At 58.3% G+C, this 26,542-nt stretch overlaps 1 protein-coding gene across 4 annotated transcripts; it reads right to left on the bottom strand.

Annotated features, from left to right (window-relative positions):
* Positions 1–763: 763 nt before the first annotated feature.
* PTH1R (parathyroid hormone 1 receptor) lies at positions 764–26,542 on the bottom strand. Of its 4 annotated transcripts, XM_037849457.1 has the most exons (16): positions 22,797–22,980; positions 21,652–21,774; positions 11,997–12,043; positions 10,955–11,057; positions 8,378–8,512; positions 6,614–6,724; positions 6,377–6,495; positions 6,095–6,189; positions 5,746–5,941; positions 5,108–5,261; positions 3,521–3,581; positions 3,155–3,221; positions 2,768–2,862; positions 1,961–2,102; positions 1,820–1,861; positions 764–1,317 (listed from the first exon to the last, which is right to left on the bottom strand). In XM_037849457.1, exons 1-16 carry the CDS (start codon positions 22,828–22,830, stop codon positions 940–942), a joined length of 1,902 nt encoding a protein of 633 aa, XP_037705385.1. In that variant the 5' UTR covers positions 22,831–22,980; the 3' UTR covers positions 764–939. The 4 variants fall into 4 exon arrangements, with proteins under 4 accessions (XP_037705385.1, XP_037705394.1, XP_037705416.1 ...); XM_037849466.1 differs by lacking the exons at positions 11,997–12,043; positions 22,797–22,980 and adding an exon at positions 26,401–26,542 and having other exon boundaries at positions 767–1,317; XM_037849488.1 differs by lacking the exon at positions 11,997–12,043 and having other exon boundaries at positions 767–1,317; positions 22,797–22,945.

Genomic DNA, 26,542 nt, shown 5'->3' with positions numbered 1-26,542 from the left:
GGGGTGGGAGGCAGTTGGGTGGGTCCTCAGGAGTCAGGCTGAGGAGCTGTACCTTTCCAGGGTCTGTGAGTGGCCCAAGACTGGGGTGGGCAGAGCCCCCGAGGGTCGAGTAAAGCGGCAGACAGGCGTCAGGAGTTGCTGCCCTGGTGACCCTTGGGTGCCTGGTGAGTGTGCAGACCCCACCCCAGCTGGCCCTCTGGGCTCCTGACTCTCCCACAGCCCCTGAGCCAGGACAGAGACCTCAGCCCACCTTTTACCTGCTGCCCCGGCACACCCCTTACACCTTCTGTCTGGTTGCAGGAGGTAGATCAGGTCCAGGGTGGGGGCTTGGGGTCATGTGTGGTGGGCTCCCCAAGCAGCCTCAGCCTTCAAGGGGCAGTGTGGCCACCAGGCAGCCAGGAAAGGGTTCACTCTGGCAGGGGGGAGTGGCCAGGCACCTGAGGGCCAGTGGGCAGAGGAGTTGGCCCAGAGGAATCAGGGTCCCCTGTGGGGCCTGGGTGTGAGTGGGCAAGTGGCTGGGGTGGCACTGGGTGGCAGGGGAAGGCTGAGTCCAGATTCCCGCATGGGCCCACTGGGCCGCTCTGACACCTGCAAACTCAAGCCTTCTCCCGACCTTGAAAGGGGCATCACCCAGATGCTTTTTGCTGGACTATGACCCCACCCCCCAAGGACCCCCACGGCTCCCAGACAACCCCCTCCTGAAATGAGCCCTTCAAGGACTCTTCCATGGTGCTTGCCCATCCCCCACCCTCCAAGCCCCCTCCTGGGGTGAGTCCCCAGTTCAGACCAATGGAAGCCATGCACTGCTTCCTTTTCCCTTTTCCTTTCTTTTTTTTCCTCCTGGTCCCAGCCCTGAGTGGGCAACCATCCAATCACCCGTCTCTCGGTCCATCTGTCCACCCCCCCTTGTGTCTGCAGGTCCAACCTCCAGGTCCCCAGTCACATGACTGTCTCCCACTCTTCCTGCAGTAGGGCAGGTGACCGCTCAGGCTCGGTGGTCTCCTCATCCAGCCCCGAGCAGGAGCCGTTGAGGAACCCGTCGTCCCTGGGAGCAGCCGTGGCAGGTGACGCGGTCTCGAGGGTTGGGGCCCCCGGCTTGGTGTGGCCAGGCAAGTGGAGGTGGCCGTTGGTGGTGGCAGCGGGCAGCAGGCGGGGGCTGAGGGGCAGGCCGAGTCCCGCACGGGAGCCTACGTTGGTCACACTCGTGTGTGACACCATCGGGCCGTAGCTGTAGCTGCTGCTCCCGCTGCGGGCCTTGCGCTTGAAGTCCAGGGCCAGTGTCCAGCGGCTCCAAGATTTCTTGATTTCAGCCTGCACCTGGGGTGGTAGCAGGAGAGTAGACGGTTAGGGTGGCTTCTGTCCCCCCAACCCCCAGCAGTGCCCCCAACCCTGCCCTGTAACATCCAGCATTGAATGCAAACAGAGGAATGGTGGATTACTGGAAAATTCCAAGACTGAATGAAATCCTATCATCCTTAGAATATGGGGCCTACCCACAAGTGGTTGGCACACCCTCAGAATCTAAAAGGCTCAAATGGCCCCAAAGGGGGCCAAGTCCTTCAATCTGGATCACAGATAATTCAAATCATGGGGATAGGAAGATATTTGGATAATGCCAGAGATTGAATAACCCACAAATCCTAACACATCCTGAGCCTGAATCATCTGGAAAGGCTTCTCTCTGCCTTCAGAATCTCCTTGGGGACATTCTTGGAGGAGCAGAGGAAGAACGGGGCAGAAGAATGGAGGAACAGGACTTGGACACCCCCTGGCACATCTGCCCCCACCTCTCCACCGCCCCAAGCTGCCCACTGCTTACCTCCCCGTTGCAGAAACAGTATATAATGGCGACAAAAAATCCCTGTGGAGAGAAGTAGGTGGGGTCAGGGTCCGGAGCCCGTGTTGGGAGCAACTGCCCGCCCCTCCCACCCGCAGCCAGGGCTCTGCCAGGGCCGCGCACCTGGAAGGAGTTGAAGAGCATCTCATAGTGCATCTGGACTTGCCAGAGCGTCCCTGAGACCTCGGTGTACGGTGTGGCCATGAAGACGATGTAGTGGACGCCAAAGAGCGGCATGAGCACCAGGGTGGATTTGAGCAGCTTCCTGGACAGGAGGGTCAGGGCCGAGCCGCTTGCCCCATGACGGCCACTGTGCTGTCCCCCACCCTGCCAGCCCCAGGCTCCAGAAGCTACGAGGGGCCTGAGGCTCTGGCCACCCCAGGAGGATGACGGTGTGATGTCCTGGCAAAGTGTTGATAGGCCCCCTTGGTTCTCAGAGGGTTCTTGAGCAGACCATCAAAGACAGTCAACCTGTCCCTGGGGCCTCTGTACCTGCTGGTCCCTCTGCTGGAAATGCCCTTCCCTCACTCTCCCAGGAGCCACTCCACAGGTTTCAGCTGGCCTGTTGCCTCCTTGGGGCCACCCACTGCCCACCCGTCCCTTGTTGGATTCCCTGTGACCAGCTCTTTGAGAGAGAGTCATGAGGTTGTCCTGCCCTCACAGACCCCAGCCCTGGTGCAGGTTCCGGCACCGAGTGAGTGGACCAGGCTGGATCTGGGGTGCCCAGGCAGCAGGGTGAGACCCCATCACTGCTGGGCGGGCCAGGCTCTGAACCAGCCTGCTAGGCAGGGACAGCCAGGGAGTCGGGCTCATCTGTGGGGCCTCCGATCTCCTTTTGTACATGGGGCTGGGATTCAGTGACCCCTGATTCCGACCCACCCCCACCCCCACCCAGCTCTGAGGATCCCGAGCGTGACAGGCGTGGCTCACCGGTACTGCTGCCGCGTGTCACACCGGCCGGCATTGGTCTCCCGTAGCTTGGTGGCGAGCACCCGGACAATGTTGATGAAGAGGATGAAGTTGAGCTGTGGGGGGTGAGGAAGGGCTGATTCTCAAGGCTGTACCCTATCAGGGTGGGGGCAAGGACGCTCAGATCCATGGCCACGCTGCAGGCTCTGCTTTGCCACTGCATCTCTACATGGCTTCCTGGGCCCTCAGTTTCCCCATCTGGGTGGTGGGGTAGAGATCAGCTGGTTCGTAGGCCCCTGTGGCTGATCCTGGGGTCCAAGGAGGCCTTTATAGGTCCCTGTCAGGGGCTGGTCGCTAGGCCCCAAGGTCCATGCTCCCACCCACAGCCAGCTGCCCAGCCCTGCTCACCACAATGGAGGCCAGGATGGGCACTTGGATGATCCACTTCTTGTTCCCGGAGCTCAAGTCCCAGCACCTGGGGGAGGGGGAGGCATGAGCCCCCTGCCCCCTCACTGTCCCCACCCTGAACCTGCCCTCATTAGCTGTCAGGGACCCAGGACAGGGCTTAGGCCACCTCACAGGTCTCTAGAAGAAAGTGGTCTCCTGTGAAGCTGAGGGGATGCCCAGCTGGAGCTCGACTGAGAACTCCTGAAGCTGGGGCCACTCGTGAATGGGGCGCAGGAGGCCCCTCACATGCCTCACGGAGTAAGAGAGGCCCCGGAGCATCTCCTTCAGAGCCCTTTCTTCCCAAGTCCCCTCTCCGCCTGGACCTACCCGGTATTGGCCATGGTGGCTCTCACACCAACCCACACAGCCACGAAGGTGGTAGGCAGACCTGTGGGCACAGAGGCAGAGCGTGTGAGGGGCTGTGGATGCCAACCACGGATGTCTCCTTCCCCTCAGCCTACCTCGCAGGTCCCGTGCCCCTCACCCCTGATGACCCCCAGCTTACCCATCACTGCTCCTGTCCCACCACACACTGGGCACATGGGCTTCTCAGTGACAGTCACACTCTGGCCATGCTGCCCCAACAGCCTCCCCTCAGGATCCCAGCCCTTAGTACCCCAGCTCAGCCCTCTGCCTCCATCTTGGTTCTGCATCTCCCATCCACACCACACTGCCCCCCCACACACACACACAGACTCACACACTCACGTATGCATGCCTGCTCGGCACACGGCCAAAAAGGGATCACTGACTTATCCATGTCCCAGTCCACTCCGTCTTCCCACACTGGGAGGTGGTTTCTCTGGGCTTGGGGAGCCCCACAGAAAGGGGGCTTATTATCAGCACTTTCCTATCTCAGCCACCCCATCCCACCCCTGGCTTGAAAGGTCCTGGCCCCATGGATGAGGCTGGACGGAGCAAGAGTTGTCCTGAGCCAGGTAGAGCCTCAGTGGAGCCTCTGTGAGCCTGGACTGGGCCAGCTCAGAGAGCACAAGCCACGGGTAAGTGCCTGGTGCCTGAGGGGGAATTTTGCCTCTAGGCAGGGAGACCTGGGACTCCAAACGAACCCCTCCACCCCCCACCCCCTTGCCATGGGTGAGGTCAGGGTCAGGCCATGTGCCAAGGGCAGGGAGTCTGTGACCTGAGAGCCTCTGGAGGGCTCCAGCCACCCGCCCACCCCTCCGCAGTCTGGCCTGTGGCCCCGAAGCTGAGCCAAGCTCTGGAGCTGCCAACAATAATGGACAATTATCGGTAACTCGATCCTGGAGCCCGTGAGGGGCTGGGAGGGGTGAGAGCCCCAGCAACCCATTCGGTAAAGGGACTGCTGAAACCCAGATGTTCCTGCAAGGCAGGACCTGTGGCTCGGGGCCACGGACACTGTGGCAGCCTCAGACTGCAGCAGAGTGGGCAGCCCCTTCCTGGGCAGCTCCATCAGTGTGAGCAGATTGACTGGGAAACAAATGCTGGCCCAGCCCACAGGGCTCAAATGGAGGCTTGGCTGGACCGCGGGGTGGAGGGAGGGTCCTGGACCCCCAACTCCAGGATGATCTCTGACTCCACAGCCCGCTGATCTCAGGCTGAATGTGGACCTGACAGTCCCTAGACCTCTCTCTCCAGCTGAGTCTGACCTCAGGTAAGGCCCCACCTCAGGCTGAGCCCTGAACTCAGGTGAATGGAACACTCGGTGAACCCTGACCTAGGACTGAGCCCTGTCTCCTGAGCCTGGAATGGGGTCAGAGTCAGAGAAGGGGTGGTGGGGGGCAGGCCTTACAGCTCAGGGCCACCCACCTGCTTCCTTCCCCTCGTCTGGGACAGGCTGTGCTGTGTGGGCACTTAGCCCTGGTGGTGCCCTCTGGCCCTGAGGCTCATGGGCTCCCCTCTCCCGCCTCTCACCACCCCACCGTGCCTGCATACCCCAGCCGAAGACTGTGAAGCCCCACAGGTACTTCTTCTCTGAGAAGAAAGCCATGAAGATGAGGCTGTGCAGATACAGCCCCTCCACCAGAATCCAGTAGTAGTTAGTGGCCAGGAAATAAAGGAAGAAGGTCACAGCCACGCGGCAGCCCACCTAGGAGACCAGCTTGAGTTAGATGGAGGTGGGGGCCTGCATCTCGGGGAGTCAGGGCTGGGCTGGGATGAGGGGATGCAAGACACAGCAGGGGTGGGAATGGTGGGATGGGACATGTGGTGCTGGCCTAGGAGACAGGGTGGGGGCCTCTATGAAGAGCCAGGGCTGAGGGGGTGGGGAAATGCCAGGGGCAGGTGGGAACTCACAGCAGCAGTGGCTGGGGACAAGGGGCAGAGGTGAGGTGGCTGGGGGATACTGGCTGAGGCAGGGGTCAGACTGGGGAGCATACGCAAAGCTCTTAGGGGCTGAGGGACGTGAAGGACCCTATGGGGTGGGAGGCACCCACGAAGCCAGTGGCAGCAGGAAAGTGGCAGCAAAGAGGGCCGGGCTGGAGGTGCTGGGACCGGCCGAGTGGGGGCCGCTGGAAGCCGGGGTAAGGGAGTGGCGGGGGTTAGGGGCGTGAGCAAGGAGGAGGGACACTCACGTAGCCGGCGGCGGTGGCAGCGGGGGGCGGGGGCGCCTGGGCGATGGCGCGCAGCTCCTCCTCGGTGAGCCGCTCGGCCTCATCGAGGGCGGCGCCCGAGTAGAGCACAGCGTCCTTGATGAAGATGCTCACGGCGCGTAGCATGAAGGACAGAAACAGGTGCATGTGGATGTAGTTGCGTGTGCAGTGCAGCCGCCTGCGGGATCCGCAACAGTTCGGTGGGGGTGGCCCGAGGACGCTGAGTGAGCAGGGGTGAGGGGTGCAGGGAGGGGGGAAAGGCGGAGCACCGCCCCGGCCCCGCCCCCAGCCCCACCTCAGCCTCGCCCCTCACCGCCTCCGCCCCGCCCACCTAAAGTAGACCAGGATGAGCACAGCCACAGTGAGGGATGCCAGCGACACGGAGTAGCCCACGGTGTAGATCATGCCCAGGCGGTCGAACACCTCCTGTGCCGGCGGGGAGGCACCATCAGAGCCCGGGGACTCGTGGGGGAGCATCAGGGCAAAGGTCAGGGCAAGGCTTAAGGTCACTGGGGGCATCCAGGTCAGAGGGCGGGGGCTAGGTCGGGGGTCACCAGTGGGTTTGAGGTGGCCAGGTGCCAGGTGGGGTCAGGGAGCGGGGTGGGGCTCGCACCCGCTCACGCGTCTCATTGGTCAGGAACTTGACGCACTCGCTGTAGTTGGCCCACGTCCGGTTGTGCCCGGGTACCAGCTCCCAGCTGCCGTTGCGGTCACAGCGGCGGTAGGCATGGCCTGCAGGCCAGCGGGAGGGTCAGGGAAGGCAGAGAAAGGTCAGGGGCCACCGCAACCCTGGGTCCTGAATCCTGGCCTCCCCGCAGCCTCCCCATCCCCACCCCCAGACTGGCCTTACCTTTGTGATTGAAATCATAGATGTAGTCGGGACAGGGCACAGCCACCACTTCACCAGGTGCCCCCAGTGGCCAGCAAAGGATGTGGTCCCACTCAGGCATGCAGGGGTGCCCTGTGCCCACAGAGACAGACAGGTAGGGTGAAGGGAACCAAAGGGATGGAAAGTCAATCCATAGTTAGTGGCCCAGAGGGATGACCACGCCATGGTCATTGGTGCATGCAAGGACAGGTGGGCCCCAGGACTGGTGAATTCAAGCTTGGAGCATTCTGGAGAGGCCTAAGACCCTGCTGTGGCAGCCCCATATATTCAGCCCTTACTCCATGCTGTGCCCTGTACCCAGCTGGCCTCTCAGAATTCCCTAAAGCCCCTGTGATGTAGCTACTGGCACTGGCCCCGTTTTCCAGATGGGCTGGTGGAGGCCCAGAGAGGTAAGGGACTTGCTGAGGCCATGCAGCCCAGGGACCTGCCCTCCTCAAGCGTTCAGCCTCAGGCCAGGTCTTTTCCTTCTCTCTGCTCTTGGTTCCACCTTTCAGGTGTCCTAGAGGACGGCAGGTTCCCTCGGCTGAGAATGGCTCCCTCTGGGCCCCTTCCCCAGGAACCATGGACAAAAGGCTGGAGGTCTGGTTTCCAGGCGCATCTGACTCAAAAAAGCTGCCGACCCCACGCAGGTGCCCCCCTTTGCCCCTCAGTTTCCTCGCTGGGAAATTGGGACTGGCCATATGAGCCCACTCTTCCAGCACCATCCAAGGCCTGCCCTGAGCACCTGCTATGAGATTCCCGTGACCACTCACAGGGGAAGATACAATCCCCCAAATCTAAGTGCTAATGGTGGGATTTAAAGCAGGGTGACATGTCCTATTTTGGGGTCCCCAGTCTCATTGCAGAGATGCTGAGTGACCTGGGAGGGCCCACCCCCCCACCTAGGCTCCCAGCCCCTTTTCTCCCCTTGCAAGTCTCCAACCACAGGACTCTCCAGCCACCCTGGAAGACTGCCTCAGCAGCAGACCCGCCCCAGCTTGGTGAAAGGCTCTCTGTCCTGAACACCATATTCCTGGTCCCGCCCAGCCAGGCCCACAATTCCCTCTGGTCCCTGGGGAGCCACAGAGTGACCACAGCCTCCCAGATGTGGCCCATCTGGAATCTGCTGCCCACCACCCAGCCGGTTCAAGCTGGCCCTGTGGCCAGAGCCTCCGTTCCATGTTTGTCTGTCCTCACCTCCCTGGGGGAAGATGCTGCCTTGCATCTCCTTCCTTTCCTTTCTCTCTGCTCCTTGTCTCCGGCCCCACCCCTCGCAGCCACCCTCTTCTCCTGCTCTGTCTCTGTGTGTCCCACCCCACTATGTGTCTCAGTGCCCCTCCTCTGGAATGCTGAGTCTGGGGCCCTCAGCTTGTGCCTCCTGGTCCCCTGTCTAGCTCTGTGACTCTCTGTCTCTCCGTGCTTCTCTGTGTCTGTGTCTCTCCTTGCCTCTCTGTTGTCTCCCAGGCTCTCTGTCATCTCTCTTTCTCTCCATAGGTGGAGCTGTAGCCCTGGGTACATTCCTGGGGTGGAGATGGGGATGAGTCAAGTTCTCCTGGGGGCCTGAGCCCACGCAGCCCACCTGCCCCCTCCACACACTGCCCCCTCAGCTGTCTCCACCAGCCCCAGTCCATTTTTTTGGGGAGGGGGCTGCAACCTCTTCCCTGAGGGAATGGAGCAGTGTGTATGCGTGGGGGGGGGTCTGAGCCCACCCTCAGAAGGACACCTGGAAGAGAAGCAGAGACAAACCTTGGTGTCTGCTGCCAGTGGGCACCTCTTTGTCCTCCTCGGACTCTGTGTGGAGCTTCCCAGATGTCTTCTCTTTCCCGGGCTTCCCTGATGCAGACACCGATGTCCATCTCTTGTCTGACTCCATTATGTCAGCTGGAGAGGGCAGAGCAGCCATGGAGTCAGCTGCCCTCAGGGAGGAGCCCCGGAGCAGCCTCAAGCCACTGACTCCCCTTTGTACAGTGGGGCTTGTCCCCTGCAATACTAACACCCTGGGCTGTTGGGAGATCTGGGCGAGGCAGTGCTTTACATGTGGTAAAGTGCCTGCCAGGTGAAGGAGTAAGCACAGGGGATGGCAACTGTCAACAAGGAGTTCAAATGGGAGAGAACACCACATGAGGGTGGGATCAGCTAGTGGGCTGAGCAGTAAACGTGGGTAAGACAGAGGCAGAATGAGCCCTCGATCTTGGGGCTTGCCTTTATGAAGACTGTTGTTGCACGGGAGAGGCTAAGCCTGCTTGTGGTTGTGCCTAAGAGTCTCTCCCAGAGAACCTGTTGCTCAGATGTGGTGTCTCTCTCTCTCTAGCTAAGCCAACTGGGCAGGTGAACTCACTGCCCTCCCCCTACATGAGATCTTACTCCCAGGGGTGTAAATCTCCCTGGAAACATGGGACATGACTCTGGGGGATGAGCCTGGATGCAGCATCATGGGATTGAAAAAGTATTCTTGACCGAAAAGGGGAAGAGAAATGAAACAAAAATAGTTTCAGTGGCTGAGAGATTTCAAATGGAGTTGAGACATCATTCTGAAGATTACTCTTACGTGTTCTATAGCTATCCCCTTTTAGTTTTCAGTGTATTGGAATAGCTAGAAGTAAATACCTGAAACTATCAAACTCCAACCCAGTATCCTGGACTCCTGAAGATGATTGTATAGCAATGTAGCTTACATGGGGTGACAGTGTGATTGTGAAAACCCTGTGGATCGCATGCTCTTTATCCAGTGTGTGGATGGATGAATAGAAAAATGGGGGCAAAAACTAAAGGAAAAATAGGGTGGGATGAGGGGTATGATTTGGGTGTTCTTTTTTACTTTCTTTTTTATTCTTATTTTTATTCTTTCTGGTGTAAGGAAAATGTTCAAAAATAGATTGGGGTGATAAATGCACAAGTATATGATGGTACTGTGAACAGATGATTGTACACCATGGGTGACTTATGATATGTGAATATATCTCAATAAAACTGAATTTATAAAAAAACAGAAACAACAACAACAGAACAGACAGAGGCAGAGGTGGTGCCCGGCCGGGCCTCAGAGCCTGAACCCAGGCAGGAAGGGAAGGCCCCAGCAGGGGGCGCACGGTGTGAGCAGCCCCAGGTGGTGGAGAGGATGCACCGCGCGGCGCCCTAGCGGCGTGGAGGACAAGACGGAGGACGTGCGAGGTGGACAAGTGCATCTCCTCCATCCTCCTGCCTCCACCCTCGGACGACACTGGGGTGGGGGTAGCAGGATGGGGAGGAGCAGGAAGAAAGGGGCTCTACCATGGAAAGGGAGGGGACAGAGAGAGGCGCCCCCAGGCTTACGCAACCAGGAGGAGGGCTGGGGCCGGGGTCCACTCGACCCTCCAGACCGTGATGTGACCGGGCTGGTGTGTGTGTGAGCAGGGCTGCGGGTGCAGAGGCCATGGGAGTCGCTGTCAGGATGTGCAGCTGGTGTCCCGGGTGTGTGTGTGTGTGTGTGTGTGTGTGTGTGTGTGTGAGCATCCTCCCTTCCCCCTCTCCCCAGGGGCCAGCTCAGAAGAGGAGGCTGCACGTGAAGGTCAGTCGGTCAAGGGCTGGGCTGTTTCCAAGTTGATGACATTAACCAGAGGCCTGGATGGGTGCTAACGAGGCCCCATTTCCGCTTCCAGGAAATAGACTCCAAGAAGGGGGTGGGGAGGAGCCCAACTTGAAGGGGGGTGCAGGAGCTGTCAAATCTAGGGGGTACCCCCCACCCACCCCACGGCAGGGGTCTCATGGAGATGCAGTGCCAGGTCAAGCACCTTCTCCTCCTCCCCGCCACAGTGGCTAAGAGTCAGACAGAGTCACAGATAACCACCCCTACCCTCTATACCCCCACCCCATTCAGCCCACAGACCCTTGGTTCTGATTCAACCTTTCCTTGCCCCCACACCACCCTTATTACACCCCTGGAAGGGAGGCCTTATGCATCAATGGGCTGGACCCTACCAAAGGCTCTTTTCCTCCCTTTTCCTGATCAACCTGTGTATGTGTGTTTAATATAATTTACACAGGGGAGAGGGTGTTCTAGGGCTGGGGACCAACAGCACAAAGACCTGAGCTCAGGCCTCAAACAATCCAATGACCACCTGAGTCTGCTGACCCAGCCTTGCCTGACCCACCCTTGTTTGGTCTTCCCTTTTGGCCTGGCCCCACCTTACGTGGACCCATCCTAGCCTGGCGTGGTCATCTGGCCTCCCTTGATATGGATCTGCCAGCCCAAGCTCCCACCTTTGCCTGGTCCCTCAGTCTCCTGACCCCACCCCAAGCCCTCCTCATTTGGCCTCATTGCACCTGGCTCTGCCCCCACCCCACCTGGCCTCCTCAGGACTTCCTTGAGCTGCCTCTCACACTGGGCCTGGGCTCGGTGCAGCAGTAAGATCTGCTCCTCCTTGGTCATGACGTCATCCACGTCCACCTGTGAAGCCGAAGGTCAGACTGCAGGCAGGACTTCCCAGCCTAGCAGGCTGATCCCAGAACCATCCCAACTTCCTGGAGGGAACCCCCCTGGGAACCCACCCCTCACCCTACCCCACCCCCCGCTTTCCCAAGGCCCTGACTCTAGGATCTGGGAAATCCACCTTAGGTAGCTCCTATTTTACAGATGGGAGGCAGTGGCTCCTTGAGGGGTAAGGCCTGCCCAGCCAGAGTGGAAAAGGCGGGACTCTGGGGGGGTGGAGGAGGACTGTCCCCTGCCTGCCCGCTAGTGACCCCATAGGCAGCAGCCACCGAAATTCTCTGTTCATTTGTTCCCCAGGGGTACATGGGAAGGGGATGGAATGTCCCAAGATCTATCTTCACGGGATCCTGGCTGCTGGTTAGAGACCTGGGGTGGGGGCTGGGTTGGAGGGAGGAGGGTGAGAAGCAGTGAGCCCTGGGGAGATAAGCGCTGGCCTGGATTCCTTCAAGTCCTGGCGCCCTGGGGGTGGGGTTGGGCATCACGAATTTCCACCCCCACCCGACCCTACCCCAGCCTCAGCGCTTTCCCCGGTAAAAGGAGAGTGCCGCAGCCCCCCCCCCCATAGCCCACCCCACCCCCAGCTCTCAGTGTTCTGTGGTTCCACGGCCATGAGCGTGGAGGAACTGCTGACAAACGGCCTGGGTTGGGTGGGGCACTCCTGGGCAGGCAGTGGGCAGGAGTCCCCCACATCACTTTGCTTGTCTGGAAGCTCCCTCCAACCAAGCAGCCCCTGTGTTGACGCCGGCAGGCCTTTGTCCCACTGTTCCCTCTGTCTGGAATGCCTTTCCTTCCAACCTACAGACCCTGGGCATTGGCAGCTCCAACTGGAATACATTGGTTCATTCTAGGGAAGGAAAAGGGAACATCACGGGGGCAGGGGAGGGCGGGGTGTCTCACCCTGAGCAGATGGCTGCTGGAGAGGGTCTGAGTCTCAGTTCCCTTGACTTAGGGGAAAGAAGGGAATTAGAGAGTAAAGGTCACATTCTGCTCTGGGAACAGCTGCGTATGCCCAGCCCAGCCGCTTCCATAAGTATGGTCCACAAGGGGTTAATGTATCTCTTCAGAACCTCCAGGGCAGGGCTATGATCCTCCCCCCCCAAATCAGGGCCAGGTCCCCCTCAGATCCCTATGGCAGGGCCTGGTCCCCTCAGTCTGAGCTGAGCTGAGCTGTGCAGGAAGAAGCAGGGAAGGAAGGAGATGGGGCCGAGTTGGGGGTGGGCGGTCTGGGGCGGGTCAGGGAGCCTGGCTGCAGGGAGAAGTTAATTGACCATGTCTCCTGGCGGCAGCAGCGAGGGCTTCCAGGGCCAAGGAGTCTCCAACTGGCCTAACTTGGGTTCTGCTGGTTTTACTTAGTGAAGGAGCGAGCGCATCTCTGAGCGTGCGCATGTTAGTGGCGGTGCATCCTGCGTGTCTGCGCACAAGCTGTCTGGCTAGTGTGTGTATTTGTGTGTGACTGTCTCTGTGCATTCTCACCTGGGGATTGTCCAGCATGTAAATTTAGGCACGTGGGCCTGACATGTTTGTGAACATTCATGTATACATGTGTTTCTGGACGAAGGTCTGCGTGTGCACATCTGCAAGTGTGTGATGCGATTGCCTGTCAGTGTGTGTGTATCTGTGGGTGTCTGTGCTACTGTGTATCTCTTGAGGTCTGGGGTAGACCCCCGGTATCTCAGCTGGACCCTGTGCCCATGGGCCCCCAGGAAGGGCTGGAGCAGATTTCCACCTGCTGACTACTAGACCTCCTGGCTACTCCCTACCACAGCTATCAGTGAGGAGGTGGGGGTGGGGGACAAGTAGCAGTAGGGGTGCAGCTCAGGGCCATGGAGCTTCAGGGAGGACAACATGGGCCTCCAACAATATCCATAAGCCCTCTTGCATCTGTCATTGGGGATACAGGGTACTGAAGGATATAATCTCTGTGCAGATGCCCTGTCCACCTCCTCACTACCATTTTCATCATTTGCAACTAGTATCTCCAGTAATAACCATTACCACCATCACCACCACCATCACCACTACCACCACCATTACCACCACTTCCATCACTACTACCACCACCACCATCATGACCATTACCACCATCATCACCACCACCACCATCTACACCATTACCATATCATCTCTACCACCACCACATCATCACCATCACCACCACTACCACCATTACCATCACCATCATCATCACTACCACCATCCCACTACCATGATCACCACCACCACCACAACCTATACCACCATCACCACTACCACCATCCCACTAGCACCACCACCATCATGACCACTACCACCATCACAACCACCATCACAACCACCACCACCACCACCACTATTACCATTGCTACTACCATCATTATCACCAATATTACCATGACCACTACCACCATCTACATCACCATCACCACCACCACTACCACCACCATCACCACCATCACAACTACCAACACCACCACTGATACCACCACCACCACCACCATCACCACTGTCACCACCACTACCACCATCCCTCTACCATGATCACCACCAACATTACATCACTACCACCATCATTACCACCAGTATTACCACTATCACTACCACCATCATGGCCACTACCACCATCTACATCACCACCATCACCACCACTACCATTACCATATACACCACCATCATCACAACCACCACCAACAGTACCACCACCACCAATAACAATATTACCACCACCATCACCCCTGCCAACAGTATTACCTCTACCACCTCCTACATCACCAGCACCACCAGCACCATCACCACTGTCACAAACATTGCCACCAGCCCCAAACCTATGTAAACACCATCTCCTCCATCTTGTTCTCACTCCCTCATGCTCTTGCCATGTCTCCTTCCCTACTACTCCTTCTCCTTCTACTCATCTCCACCACTCTCAAGGCCAACAGGTAATGCACCATATTTTTCCAGCTGACAGAGAGTCTCTGAGTGACTGCTAGAGGTCCTACCAGGCTCCAATGACTGGCTGACACACGGATGTGACTGAGGGTTACAGCTGATGGCCCAGACTAGAGGCAGGCAATTAGGGATCGACAAACTGACTGACCGCTTGGCAGACTGACAAATGGGCAGGTGGGCTAGCTGGACGGCGACCCTGAACTGACCAAGAAACTGACAGGTCCAAGGGGTCTGCCCAGCCTCCACCTACTGCCATTGGCTTCACTCCCTTCATGACCAGGAGGAGGCACACCCCCTTTTTCTGGAGTCTTGTTTCCGTGGAAATGCCTAGATCATCAGAGGAGAAGGTATGTGCTCCCAGCATATTCCATACCCCAACCCCTTCATTCATCCACAGAGATGGCGGCCTCCTCTCTGGCCTCCCTGAACTTTAGGACCCATTTCTCAGTTACCCTAATCATGGGCAGAGCTGCTATTGCAATAAGAGGAATTCAGATCAGAACCAAGGAAGCACTTCCCAAGGGGAGGAGGGCAGCCTAACACATGGTACATTCCCACCTTTGAGCCTTGGAGCAGAGCTCCCCTGTGTGGAACGCCCCTGCTCACCCTTCCTTCCAACTGCATCCTCCCTCCGAGAAGATTCTGCCACCTGTACAGGAGTTTGAATCCTGCCCTCGGCACTGACTGGCTTTGTGAGCAAGTTGCTTAACTCCTATGCCTGTTTTCTACCTGTAAAATCGGGATAATAACAGGGCTATTGTGAGGATTAAATAAGGTAATACCTGAAAAGTGGTCAGAGGTAAGGTGGCAGCAAGTCATGGCTTCCCCTCCCCCCATGATGGTCCCACTTGTTGATGACTTGGGCACTTCTAGCCTGGGGACCCAGGTTAGCATGGGGAGATTGTTTAAGTGGGTGACTGAGTCTGGGGGGCTGAAGTGAGGGGCAGATGGGAGGCAGAAACCCAGGGAGGGACTGGGGCAGGGGATACAGGAGGTCTGCTGGGTGACATGAGCTGGTGGGCAGCCCTGGAGGAAGTTTTTGGGGTGAAAGGAGACCCCTACGACCCTTTGCATTTCTAGATCCAACCTGGACTCAGACTAGGATTTAAGGTCCCTTCCAGTCCCTCAAGCTTGGGCTTGGGGAGCTACAGGGCCCCTCCTCTGCCTCTATCCTGGCTGAGGAGGCCTTATCTCCTAGGAGTGAAGGGAAAAATGCTGACAGCTCCGATTGCCTGTCTGTCCCTCCTCCTCCCTCTTTCCCTGCTGCCACAGCCCCTCTCCCCCACAGAGTTCCTGTCTTCTTGGCCCAGCTCCAGGGTGTGAGGACTCAGACTTGCATCAGTCATAGATCCAGAAAGTCTGGTGAACTTGGATCTCAAGGCCGAGAAATGAGGTACCTGGGGTTGGGCCATGGCCATGGGTCACTTAGTCCATACCCACCACTGGTGGGGCCATCCAGCCCAGGTGCCCACACTCCCCCTCCTCCAACATCCCTCTTATGGTCTTCAATTAGGGCTGATGTGACACTTCCCCTTGTAGGACCTGCCTTCAATGCCCCCCACTGCAGGGCACCCACCCCACATTCCACCCCCCAAAGTGGAAAAGTCCCGTGTGCACATGTATGCTTGGTGTGCAGGCTTTGCAAACATGCAGCAGTTGGGGTGCCCTGAACTTAGCCCAGAGTTGGTGGAGCAGGGACAAGAGGCAGCTTGGGAGGTTGAGCTGGTGTTTGCAGGGCTCCAGGCAGGGTGCAGGTTGGGGCTGGCAGCTAGTATGTTATTTACAAACATAGGAGCACTGTGCCAGGGAAAGAGCAGTGTGTGATCAAGAGGCCCTGGATGCGTTTGTCACTTCCTAAGTGCAGGAGCCCAGGGTAGGAGAAAAGCCATCTGCTCACTACCTCCGTTCCCTGCAAGCTGCTCCTTCTAACTCAACTCCCAGGGGAGACCCCACTGAGGATTGTGATGGAGCTGGGGATGGCAGTGATGGTGACAGTGGGGGTGGAGGTCTGGTGGTGTGGAGAAGTCAAGGCTGAGGATGGTGATGGACAGAGCCGGTTCCATGCAGCGAACAAACCCAAGCCACTCGTACTCAATTCCTCTCCTAACTGCCAAATTCCACATGTTTGCTGTCTGTGATCCCAGACTCGCTTAAATTCTCCCCCTCCAGGCAAGCACTAAGGAAGAAATAAAAGGGACCCTCCTTCAGCTGCAGACACCTTCGCCTCTGGGAAAGGGGCTTCTACGCCATGATGTTATCCTGGAGTTGCCTATTTGGATCATCTCAACCACCTCACTGGATTCAGCCTGGCCCCCTGGGTGGGGGAGGCTGTTGGCTCCTTGCTCATCTTTGGAGAAAGCAGAGCGACCTGGTACCCCCTGCCTTCCTTCCGGCCTGGGGTTCATCCCTGGCAGGTCTTGACCTTCCCAGGCCCCTGAGATCTTGGCTTGCTCCCTAATGCCTCCTCAGCCCTTTGCCACCTAGAAAACAGCACATGCTCATCTCAGCAGGACCTGGTCTCAGCAGGTCTCTCCCCTTACACACATCTCCCCAAGAGCCCCTCTACCTGCTGGGACCAGCCACTGCCCCTAGGGCTTTACTTGTGTCTCCTCCACCCTCCACCACAACCCTGCGAGAAAGGTATAATCACTCCATTTACAAATAGGGATGCTGAGGCCCCAGAGTCAGTTAGAAAGAGGAGGGCTAGGAGCTAAGTTCTGCTCAACACTGAAGGAGCAGCCCTGGAGGAAGGGAAAGGAAGGAGGAAGTGCCCAGCCACAATCTTGTCCTCCCTTGGGGTCCTTCTGGATCATATCTTTTGCTGCATCAGGCAAGTGCCTCTTTGCAGATGACCTAAGGCAGCTCCCACAGAGGTGATTCAGGGGTTGGAGGTAGCTGTGGCACTGAAGGTGGTGATGGTGAGTTGGTGATGGCAACTTGTCCCCAGAACTAGCTGGGTAGAGGACAGTCAGGTCTCGGAGATCTTTTGCCTCCAGAAAAACCAGAAGGAGAAAACTGCCCAACTGGAGACCCCCTCATGACTGCCTGGCCTTCCTGCACTCCATCTCCAGATTCCACCACTGGACTCAAACTGGTGTCCCTCAATGTCTCCCACACCAGTTGGCTGGGGACTGCTCCCCCGCCCCTTGCTGCCCTCCATCTGTCCGGCTGGCCCGAGCAGGCTGGGACGGGCTCCCTGCCGGGGACGCTCCTGCAGGCCACTGCTGACAAGTGCTGACTTTTCCTCCCCCTCGCCAGGCCTTCCTGAACAGGCTGCCTGTGTTCAGGGTGGGAGGGGGGTGGGGGTGGGCAGGCACTGTGACGCCTCTCATCCTGGCCAGCGTGGACGCCTTCCGGGCAGGCAGTGGGATGGAGCCCGGGATGGCCTACTTAGCTGCTAGGACCCACTGGATCTTCATGAGGGGCCCCTACCTGGGCTGGAGGGCCAAGGCCAGGAGGATGGTATGGCCCAACCTAACCACAACCTGGACAGCAGAAGGGATCCTGCAGGTCTTACGTCCTGCACAAGGCTGACCCAAGAGTCAGGGCTCTTAAGAGTTGGGAGGGCTCTGATGTCTTTGTGATTAGAGAACTTTGCATCCTCTCTCAGGCACACCGTATCTTGCACAGAAATTCAGGGGTCTGCAAAATCCCCACCCGCCCTTTCTTTTTCCTGGGGACTCTCTCTGAAAGAGCTGCCTTCCCGATGTGGTGGCCAGACCAGGGAGTGTCCCCAGAAGGCCCACAAGAGGAATCTGAGGGAGGCCGCTTGACGCCTCATTAAAACATTCCGAAGAAACTCCAAGTTCCCGGGAGGGCTCAGCCCCCCTTGCACTGCTCTGTCCACAGGCAGTTCCTGAGCTTGAGGGTGGGGGTGGGGGCTGGGTTTAAGGGCAGGTGGTATAAAAAGCATCAGCAGATCAATATGAGAAAGACAAATAACCCATAGAAAGATAGGTAATGGCATTAAGCAAGCTACCTTGGAAGATAGACAATAAACCAATGAAAAGTCCACAAGCTCATTGGTAATCCACAAATTAAAATGACAAGAGGCACCATTTTTCACCCACCAGGACAGCAAAAATAAAAGAAAGGAATCTTCACAACATCCTATGGGATTAATGGTGTGGGTCACTCCTGGGCACTCCTGGTGTGAGTATAAACTAGCACAGGCTTTTTAGAGGACAATTTGGCCATGTCTATTAAAATAAAAAATGTGCATGGTCTCAGATCCAGTAATAAGAGAAATGAGAAATATCCTACTGGGCAATAGTCACATGGGGACACAAGAGGATGTTTCAAGGAGCTTCCCTGTGCAACGTCTAGAATCATATACACACACAAATTATGCAGAAACCATCTATATGTACATTCCTGGGGATGACTTAATAATTCCAGAAAATGGAATACTATGCAGCATTAAAAACTGATAGTTATATATTTACTGACATGAAGATCTCCAAGACACACCCTTTACATAGAAAAATGTGCATGGCAAAACCCTACTTAAAATTGATGCCATTTCTTTAAAAACAACCAACTAATTAAACAGAAAACAGCAGAACAGAACTATCTACTTGATATGCACACAAAGAGATACCATTTGGAAATACACAGAAAAGGTCCTGGAGGACACCCCCACCCCACCCCAGACTGTTAAAAATGGTTTTCTCTAGAAGGGAGAATGGGGCTTGGGAGTGGTGAAAGAAGACTTTTGTTTAATCTTACTATTTGACGCTTTTATACGAAAACATATTTGTGTATTCATTGTGAAATTAGAAATAAGAAAGTAAAATTAAAATAGCAGAAAGATTTCAGAAGGAAGGAAGGGAGAGAAGAAGAAATAAAGAAGGAAAGAAAGAAGAAAGCCTGGAGTCAGACATGGGAATCTCCCGCCAGCACAAGCCACCAGCCTGCTTTGGAGAAAGGAGTCCGTGCAGGAATTGAGCCCTGGTTCTACATGCTGGCTTTGCCACAGACTCACTGCGTGAGCTCATGGTCCTACCCTGTCCTACCCTGTATAATGGGTGGGTGAACAGATGAAATGAGCAAACACTGTAACGGTTTCTAGTTCAGAATCTGGGGGCAGCACTGCTCAGTACACGTTGATTCCTCCCAGTCTTTGAAAGCAAGCCCTGTGGCTGAGCTGCCCCTGGAGCAGGCTGGAGGGGTCCCATATACTCCCCCACAGCAGGGTCTTTCCTGAATCCTAGCCCAGGGTCACATCTCAGCACTCAAAGCCTGCCCCCCTCGCTGAGATTCAGTCTCTCCCCCTGCAGTTTTTACTCCACAGGTGGGCATGCTGAGGGTGTCCTTTGTTCCAGGCATCCTCAAGGACAAAACCACCCTGTGGTACCCCCACTCACAATCTAGGCCTGGTCAGTCCTGGGACCAGTGGGGCAGGCAACACACAGACTTGGGGACAGGAGCTATCAGCTAAGGTTGGTGGGCTTTGGGGCGTGGATGTGGGTGGGAGCGGCAGTCCCTGCGCTGAGGAGAGGGAGTTGGTAAGCTGCCAGCCTGTCAACTGGCTCCAGCTGACCCAGGAGATGCAGGTGGGCAAGCTGCCTCCTTGTCCCTTGGGCCCTATCCTCTAGCCCTTGAAGCCAGGAAGGATCTAGTGCACTCATGGCCTGAGTGTCCAGTCACAGATGTCTCGATCAGAGGCCGGGGCTGAGCCAGGCAAATTCTCTCCATGTGCCTTGGTGTTCCTGGAGAGACGTGTGGGGCCCATGAACTCCTACCCACCCACACACATAGAGGCACAGGGCTTGACACTTGCTTGGCATGAGATAAGCAATGATTATTGATTGTGTGATTTGGGTCAATTACAAAATGAGGATAATAATAACAGGACCTTCCTCTGGGGATTGTTGGGAAGATTAAACTAGTTAATGTAAAGTATTTAGAACAGTGCCAAGCATGTAGAAAGCACTAAGGAAGCCGTTATTAAATAAAAATAGGAAAACAATAGACCTTGGCATACACACTCTCAAAATGCACACGCACACACATGCACCCACAACTATGCTCCAGCAAGTCATATGCAGACCCACCAGCATGGACACACATGAACTCATTGTAGACTCAGACACTCACAATCACACAGACCAGATGGACACACATGCCCAGTGTCCCATGGAGCCCTGCCCTGACATACAGATCCCACTGGCTGACTCTGCACTGTGGCTGTCTGTGCTCACACACCCTGGAGGGGGCCCCTGGGAATGCCCTTGAGTCCGGCCCGAGGGGAAGGGGGGAAATGGCTGGGTCCCACAGCATTCACCAGTGCTCTGTGCAAGGTGCTGAGCACCTCATGTTCCCCATCTATGTGTCCTCAAATGGGGTGATGTCCCAGGCTTTGGGGAGCCTTTGCCGAGGGCAGAGTCAAGAGGGCCCCATTCTCCCAGTGCTCTCCCCATGGCGGGTGCCGAGGTCCACCCAGGACGGGAGAGCAGATCAGGGGATTCTAAAGCAAATGTTTCTTTCATGCCTTCTTTTTGCAGATGAGGAAACTGAAGGATGGCTCAAGGTTACACAGGCATCGAGCAGGGCTGGAGGAATCCCAGAGCTCTGCCACCTGCCTTGGACCCAGAGATGCTGCTGGTCATAAGGAGGAGATGCCCTCATCTGGGGAGCAGCAGGGGCTTTGAAGTCGGACACAAGGCAGACAGCCTTCTCAGGAATGGGCTGGCGCCTTGGGGCGGGGCTGCTGTGGGATTTCACTGAGGGGATGGGACCCCACCCCCCCCGGAATGGGCGCCCAGTTCCTGGGGATGAGGAGGGTGCTGTCTCTCCATGTCTCCCACTTTCTGCTTCTCCCTGACTCTCACTGCTGTTCTCTGTCTATCCACCTCTCTTGCTCTGGAGCATTTTTATCCCGTCCGCCTTTGTTCCATCTCTCCCCTTTCACTCTAGCTCTTCATCTCTCTCTTGTCCCCTCTTAGTTTCTACCTTCAGGAGAGTGCACAATCTCTCCCAGGAGTTTTCTCACTCACCAGAGTCCCCCTCAAACAAGTTTCTCCTGGCTGGGTGTTCTGTGAGGTCAGTCTCCTTCAGGGGACCTCCATCCTTCCTCCGTGCCGCACCACACCCACCTCCCGGAGCAAACAGCTTCCACTCTGGGTAAAGCTGCGCGTGTGTGCCTGCATGTGCGCATGTGTGCAATCATGGAGCTGGAGCGGGCCCTAAATCCTATGCCTCTGCTAGGGTGATTCTGACCTCAGACCCATGGCCCTGTGCCGGCAACTGCAAACACAACTTGCGGAAAACAGAGGGCCCCAAAGCAGAGTCTGTAGGACCCCATACCCGGCCAGACCAGCCTTCTACCAAGTCATACTGTCATCTTCAGGGACACACAGGCAGAGCCATGGTGCTCATCCAAGCAAAGGACAAGAAAATCCAACCACAGAGTTCCAGACCTCGCTCCCAATCTGGAACCCACAGCCAGACACCTCGGAGACAGCAGAAGGTACCTGCACCCAAAGTTCAGACTACTCGGGGAACCCAAGACTCTGCGTCCTGGACCCCCCGCCCCCCCCCCCGGGACCCTAGAACAAGCCCGCGGCACCCTTTTAAGGGCCCAGCTGGGCTGGTGTCTGTCCTGGAGTGCTGGCGGGGGACTTACCAGCGCGTATGCGGAGCTGAGCACGGGGCAGCAGAGCAGGAGCGCCAGGCCGGGCGCGATCCTGGCGGCCCCCATCGCCACCGCCTAGGGCCGCGTCCCTCGGGGTAGCCGCCGCCGCGGGCCCTGGGGGTGGGAGGGATGAAGGGGTGCAGAGCTGCGTCAGGCCCGACCGCCACGCCCACGCCCCAGCCTAGGGGACCCCGGCGGCCCGGCGACCCGAGGCCCCCGGGTCCGGCGCGGGGCCCATGCGCTGAGGACTAGCGAGCGCGAGGAAGGAGAGAAGGAGGGAGGGCGGGAGGGCGGGAGGCAGCCGGAGGCCGGGCGGGCGGCGGGCGGGCGCCGAGCACTGCGGAGCGGCCCGTCTGCCTCGGAGCGTAGAAATCACATCCATATGGCCGGGCCCCCCGCCCCCGGCCCGCCCCCGCTCCCCCCCCCTCCTTGCGCCGCCTTTTCTTTTTCTTTTTTTCTTTTGGGGAATTGGGAGCTGTGGCTTAGCCCCACGCCCAGTGGGGGAGGGGTCGGGGTCGCGGTCTGCGGGGGGCGAGCAGGGGTGTTATTTTTAGCTCCGCGGCACACAGGCGTGGGGGGGGGCGTTGGAGTGGGGGGGGGGGGCGTTGGAGTGGGGCGGGGCGGGGGGCGCGTTTTGAGCCGCGCGGGGCGTGCTGCTTGCGGACGCGATCCCAACTTTGCAACCACACTGAGCCTTTTGGTGTTCGTGCTGCCAGCTCCTGGCCCCGCGGCACCCCCAGACTCCCAGCCTCACCACCGCCGTTTCCGACACCCCCTCCCCATCCTCCGCTGGAGCCCAGCCTGCGCCCGCGCCTCTTGAGCGCGCCTGCGGCCGGGCCGCTCTGTCAGTCCGTCTCTAGCTCCCCCGGCCTTGGCCTCCGGTCTTCCCGCGGCCCCGGGCTCCGTTTCGGTCACTCCCTCGTTCCCTCCCTCCCTTCCCCCTTCTCTCTCTACGAAAACATTTGCAAGTTTCCAAAAAAGCCACCGAGCTGAGCCGCGCGGGGCTGACGGCTCCACCGGGATCCGAGGAGGCGCCGCCGACTGACACCGAGACAGACCAGCCCGTCCGCCCGGCCAAGCCCGTAGTCACCGGACCCCATTCCGGCCCCCTCCCGCGTCCCCTAGCCCCGACTTACTCCGAGAGCGCCGCTGCGGCCCCCGCCTTGCCATGGATGTCGGGGGGCCCCCGACAGCCTCCCCAGGACAGCGCCCTGTCCGCGGCCCCGGGGGGACTTCATGGAGCTCTCGAGATCCCCCCTTGCCGGCCTGGCCTCCAGCGCCCCTCGCCCGGCCGCCGCTCGGAGCCGCCGCCCGCCGCGCGCGTCCCTCGTCTCAGCGTCTGCCGCTCTCCCTCCCCCCCGCGGCCCCGGCGCCTCGTCCCTCCCCCGCGCCCTCCCTGGGCCTCTCCCGCCCCCCACCTCCACCCGTCGCCTCCAACCGCGGGCGTGCAGAGGGGCAGAGCGGAGCCCGTGGCCCCCCACCCGGGGCCATTTCTCTGGAGGCTGCGGCCCAGGGTCTCACGGCGGCGGTGTGTGAGTGCTGGGAGGACGGAACTAGGGGAAAACTGACATCGGGGCCCGGGAACGCGGCCCGGGGCGCTGTCGCCGCTTCATTTTCTTTCTCCGGAAGGCACACATGGTATATATATATTTTTTCTTTGATTGTCCGGCCCGAGGCAGTGAGTAGGGGCTCTCAACCGCGAGGCAGATCCTCTTAAAGGAGGTCCCCCTAGGGACACCCCGCGCGCCCCCGGTCATGGCGCTGTCGGTCGGCTCGCGGGCCTCCCGCTCGGGCTAGGCTGGGGTCCCTGGGGAGACTGCTGGGCTGCCAGCCCCAAGCCTGGCTCCACCGCCGCCTCCCTGCCGCCCCGCCCTCGCCTCGCCTCGCCTCCCATCTCCGTCTCTTCTGGAGTCTGGCGGTCCGTGACAGTCCTCCCGCGCCCCGGTCCCCGCTCCTCCCTCGCCGCTCCTGCCTCCGGCCTCACGCCCCTCTTCCTTCCGCCCCTGTCTCTCTCAGGGTCCGGGTCTCTCAGAGAATCGACCCGTCCCGACGCCGGACCGACCTCTCCAGCCCCACCCCTGGCCCCGCCTCGCTCCGCTCCGGGCCTCAGGACCTGGGGCTCAGCGGGGACCCGCACCCTCGCAGTCGCCTCCCTCACCCCTCCCCAAAAGTGCTTGGCCTGATAGAGGGCAAGGAGGAGTCTGCGGGGGTCCTGGGCCGGGCGGGGGCGGGGCTTACAAGGTGTGGCAGGGGAAAGGCACAGGAGCTCTAAGAGAAAGGGGGCCTCAGATCCCCGGCTACCACCTCCTAATACCAGGTGGGAAAACCAAGGTTGCAGGGAGGGACTGAGGACACCTGCAGGAGAGAGCTTTAAGAGTGGTCGGGAGGAAGCTAATGTGAATTTGGAATCCTGGAAAAGATGTTCAGGCTCAGTGACAGCCCCTGCTCTCCTGTCCTGGGAGCCAGGACACTCCTGCTGTCTGGGCCTCAGTTTCCTCATCTGTAAAATGCGGGAGTCAACTAGCTGATTCAAAGAGCACCCCTGAGGGTGCTCAGATTTAGTACCCCCAAGGGTGGATGTTCAGGTCATGGGCTTGGGGAGCTCCCTGGACTCAGCCTGTGGAAATTGAGCTCCTCAGAGCCTCCAAACCCACCCCCAGCTCAGGGATGGCACTTTCCCTCAATGTGAATGGGTCCCCAAGCCCAATGCTAAGGCTCTTGGAATCCAGCATCTAACCCCTCTTCAGGGTCAGGCCCACCCACCTCCGGCCCTGCACCTACATCTGTCTTTCCCATACACTTCTCCGGCCTCACCCCTCCTCAGAGTTCCCTGCCCTCAAGTTTCTTGTCCTGGCGTTCAAGGACTGTGCTGTTGGAGGCCATTTCCTCCAAAGATGATTCTCCCCGAGAGATACTGTCCACTAGACTCCTGGCTGTCCCCCCATGCTCCCTCCCAATGCCTTCGCCCTTGAGAAGGGGAATCTACCAGGATTGCTCTCCTCTGCCTGATCTAAAGGATATCCCTCCCTCCTTGTGTCCCCATCTCCTCCACTACTGGTGATGTCGGGGCTGCCCCCTATCGTGTGGGGGTTCCGTGGAAATAGGGACAGAGGCCCAGATGTCAAGAGTGGGCATCCAAAGAACATGGCTGTTCAGTGTTCTCTGTGGTTCTTCCGTGTTATATTTTGATGTATCAGTTTCTAACGACTCTGTTTTAGGTTTTATGATTTGATGACCACCCTCCCCTTCTCCTTGGTGATGGGGAAAGAGCATTCATGGAGGGATGGGGGAGACTTGGAGGTAAAACCAGGGGCTGCCTGGGGGAAATCTTTCTCAGATATGACACCAGAAAGCTTGAGATTTGGAAACAAACAATATTTCTCCATGGGAGGATATGGTGAGCTGTCGATAGGGCAGCAGAGAACAGGTCAAGAGGGTTTCTGAACTCCCTAAGGGCATTTCTCTAGCTGTTACTCATGTGCTCCACCTGAGAGTTCCCTGCTGGACATTCCACTGCTGTGGGGGCCACTGACGCTCCACCCCACCCCCAGGCCTCTGGTTAAAATGCTACCATGGGGGTAGGAAGTGTCACACATTAACCAGTTAGCACCCCAGCGCCTGGCTTTGCCAGCCTTCCCTTTTTGACAGGCAGGCTCCAGGGCTCCGGGGTCAGTTTCTGCTGGGTTTCAGGTCAGTTTCAATGGCATTTAGAATGACCTGGTTGGGGGTTGGGAGAAAGAGTGAGTCCCTGTGGGGTCTCCTCTCCCTGATCCCCAGGATGGAGCCTGGGAGGGGGAGCAGAGAAGGCCACTGGAGCTCAAGGCTGGAACACGGGCTGGCCTCTGGCTCCCCCACTGCTGGTGCTGCGCCTCAGGCCAGCCGGCCTCTGCTGCCACCGCCACCGTGAGGAGGGCTCCAGCCAAGGTACACAGGCCCTGGGGCCAAAGTGGGCCCCAGACGCAAACAGGAAAGACGGAGGCTCAGCTCTGAGCTCTGCAGCCTGGCCCCACTCCCTCAGAAAACCCCTTGCCCCAATCTGGGGGCTCTCTGGGACAAATGGTCTGCCTGTCCTTCTGAGTTGTCTCATTCCCCAATACTTTGTTCCAACCCTACCCCCAAATTCAGCCTGAATCCCAGGCTCAACCCTGATCCCAAACTGAGCTCTGCCCCCATGATGAACCCTGACCCCAGGTTGAGTCCTTATCCCAGTCTGACCTCTAACCCTTGGCTGAACTCTGACCCACCGACTGAGCCTCTACACAGACTTCAATCCCAGACTTCTCTTGGGTTCTAGGTTCCTCTGGAAGATTTGCAAGGCAAGGGGCAGGTAGGGGAGGGGATGGCTGGCCCAGAAGTGAAGCAAGGTGCCACTTTTACAGCCATTTCGGCTGCTCATAAACACCCCCCGCCCGGCTGAGTCACTGTAGGTTTCTGCAGCAGCGGGTCGGGCAGCCCCCTCCCCTTGCAGTAGGAAGCCCCACTTTCTCACCTCTCAGGAAGGCAAAGGGAGGGGGAAATGGGGACTCAGGGGGCCAGGAGGCTCTGCCCAGGGATGCCTGTCCCCACAATCACATGGTCACAGGTGCCTTGCTGCGGATGCCAGTGTGTCCATGTAGGCACACCTGGACTGCCCAGCAGCATAGCAGAGGTGCACACACACACACATACCTGGTAGGGGTCGCACGGCCTTGCCCGTCCCAGCCGCACTCAGGCCCCAGGGCTCCCCCAGACCCCACTCACCTGAGCCCCACAAGGCCTTCCAGAGCGGGGTCTAGAGCCAGAGGGCAGACTCAGGTTGGCCATGGGGAGGCCATGGATGGCAACGAGCAGCTTCTGTGGTTTTCTGCTTTGGGCTAAGATGCTGCTGTTGGGAAGAGGAGAA

This window comes from Choloepus didactylus, chromosome 1, assembly GCF_015220235.1.
Source record: "Choloepus didactylus isolate mChoDid1 chromosome 1, mChoDid1.pri, whole genome shotgun sequence".
Lineage (NCBI taxonomy): Eukaryota > Metazoa > Chordata > Mammalia > Pilosa > Megalonychidae > Choloepus > Choloepus didactylus.
The sequence above is the reverse complement of the archived record's forward strand: the minus strand, read 5'-3'. Positions and strand labels throughout refer to the sequence as shown.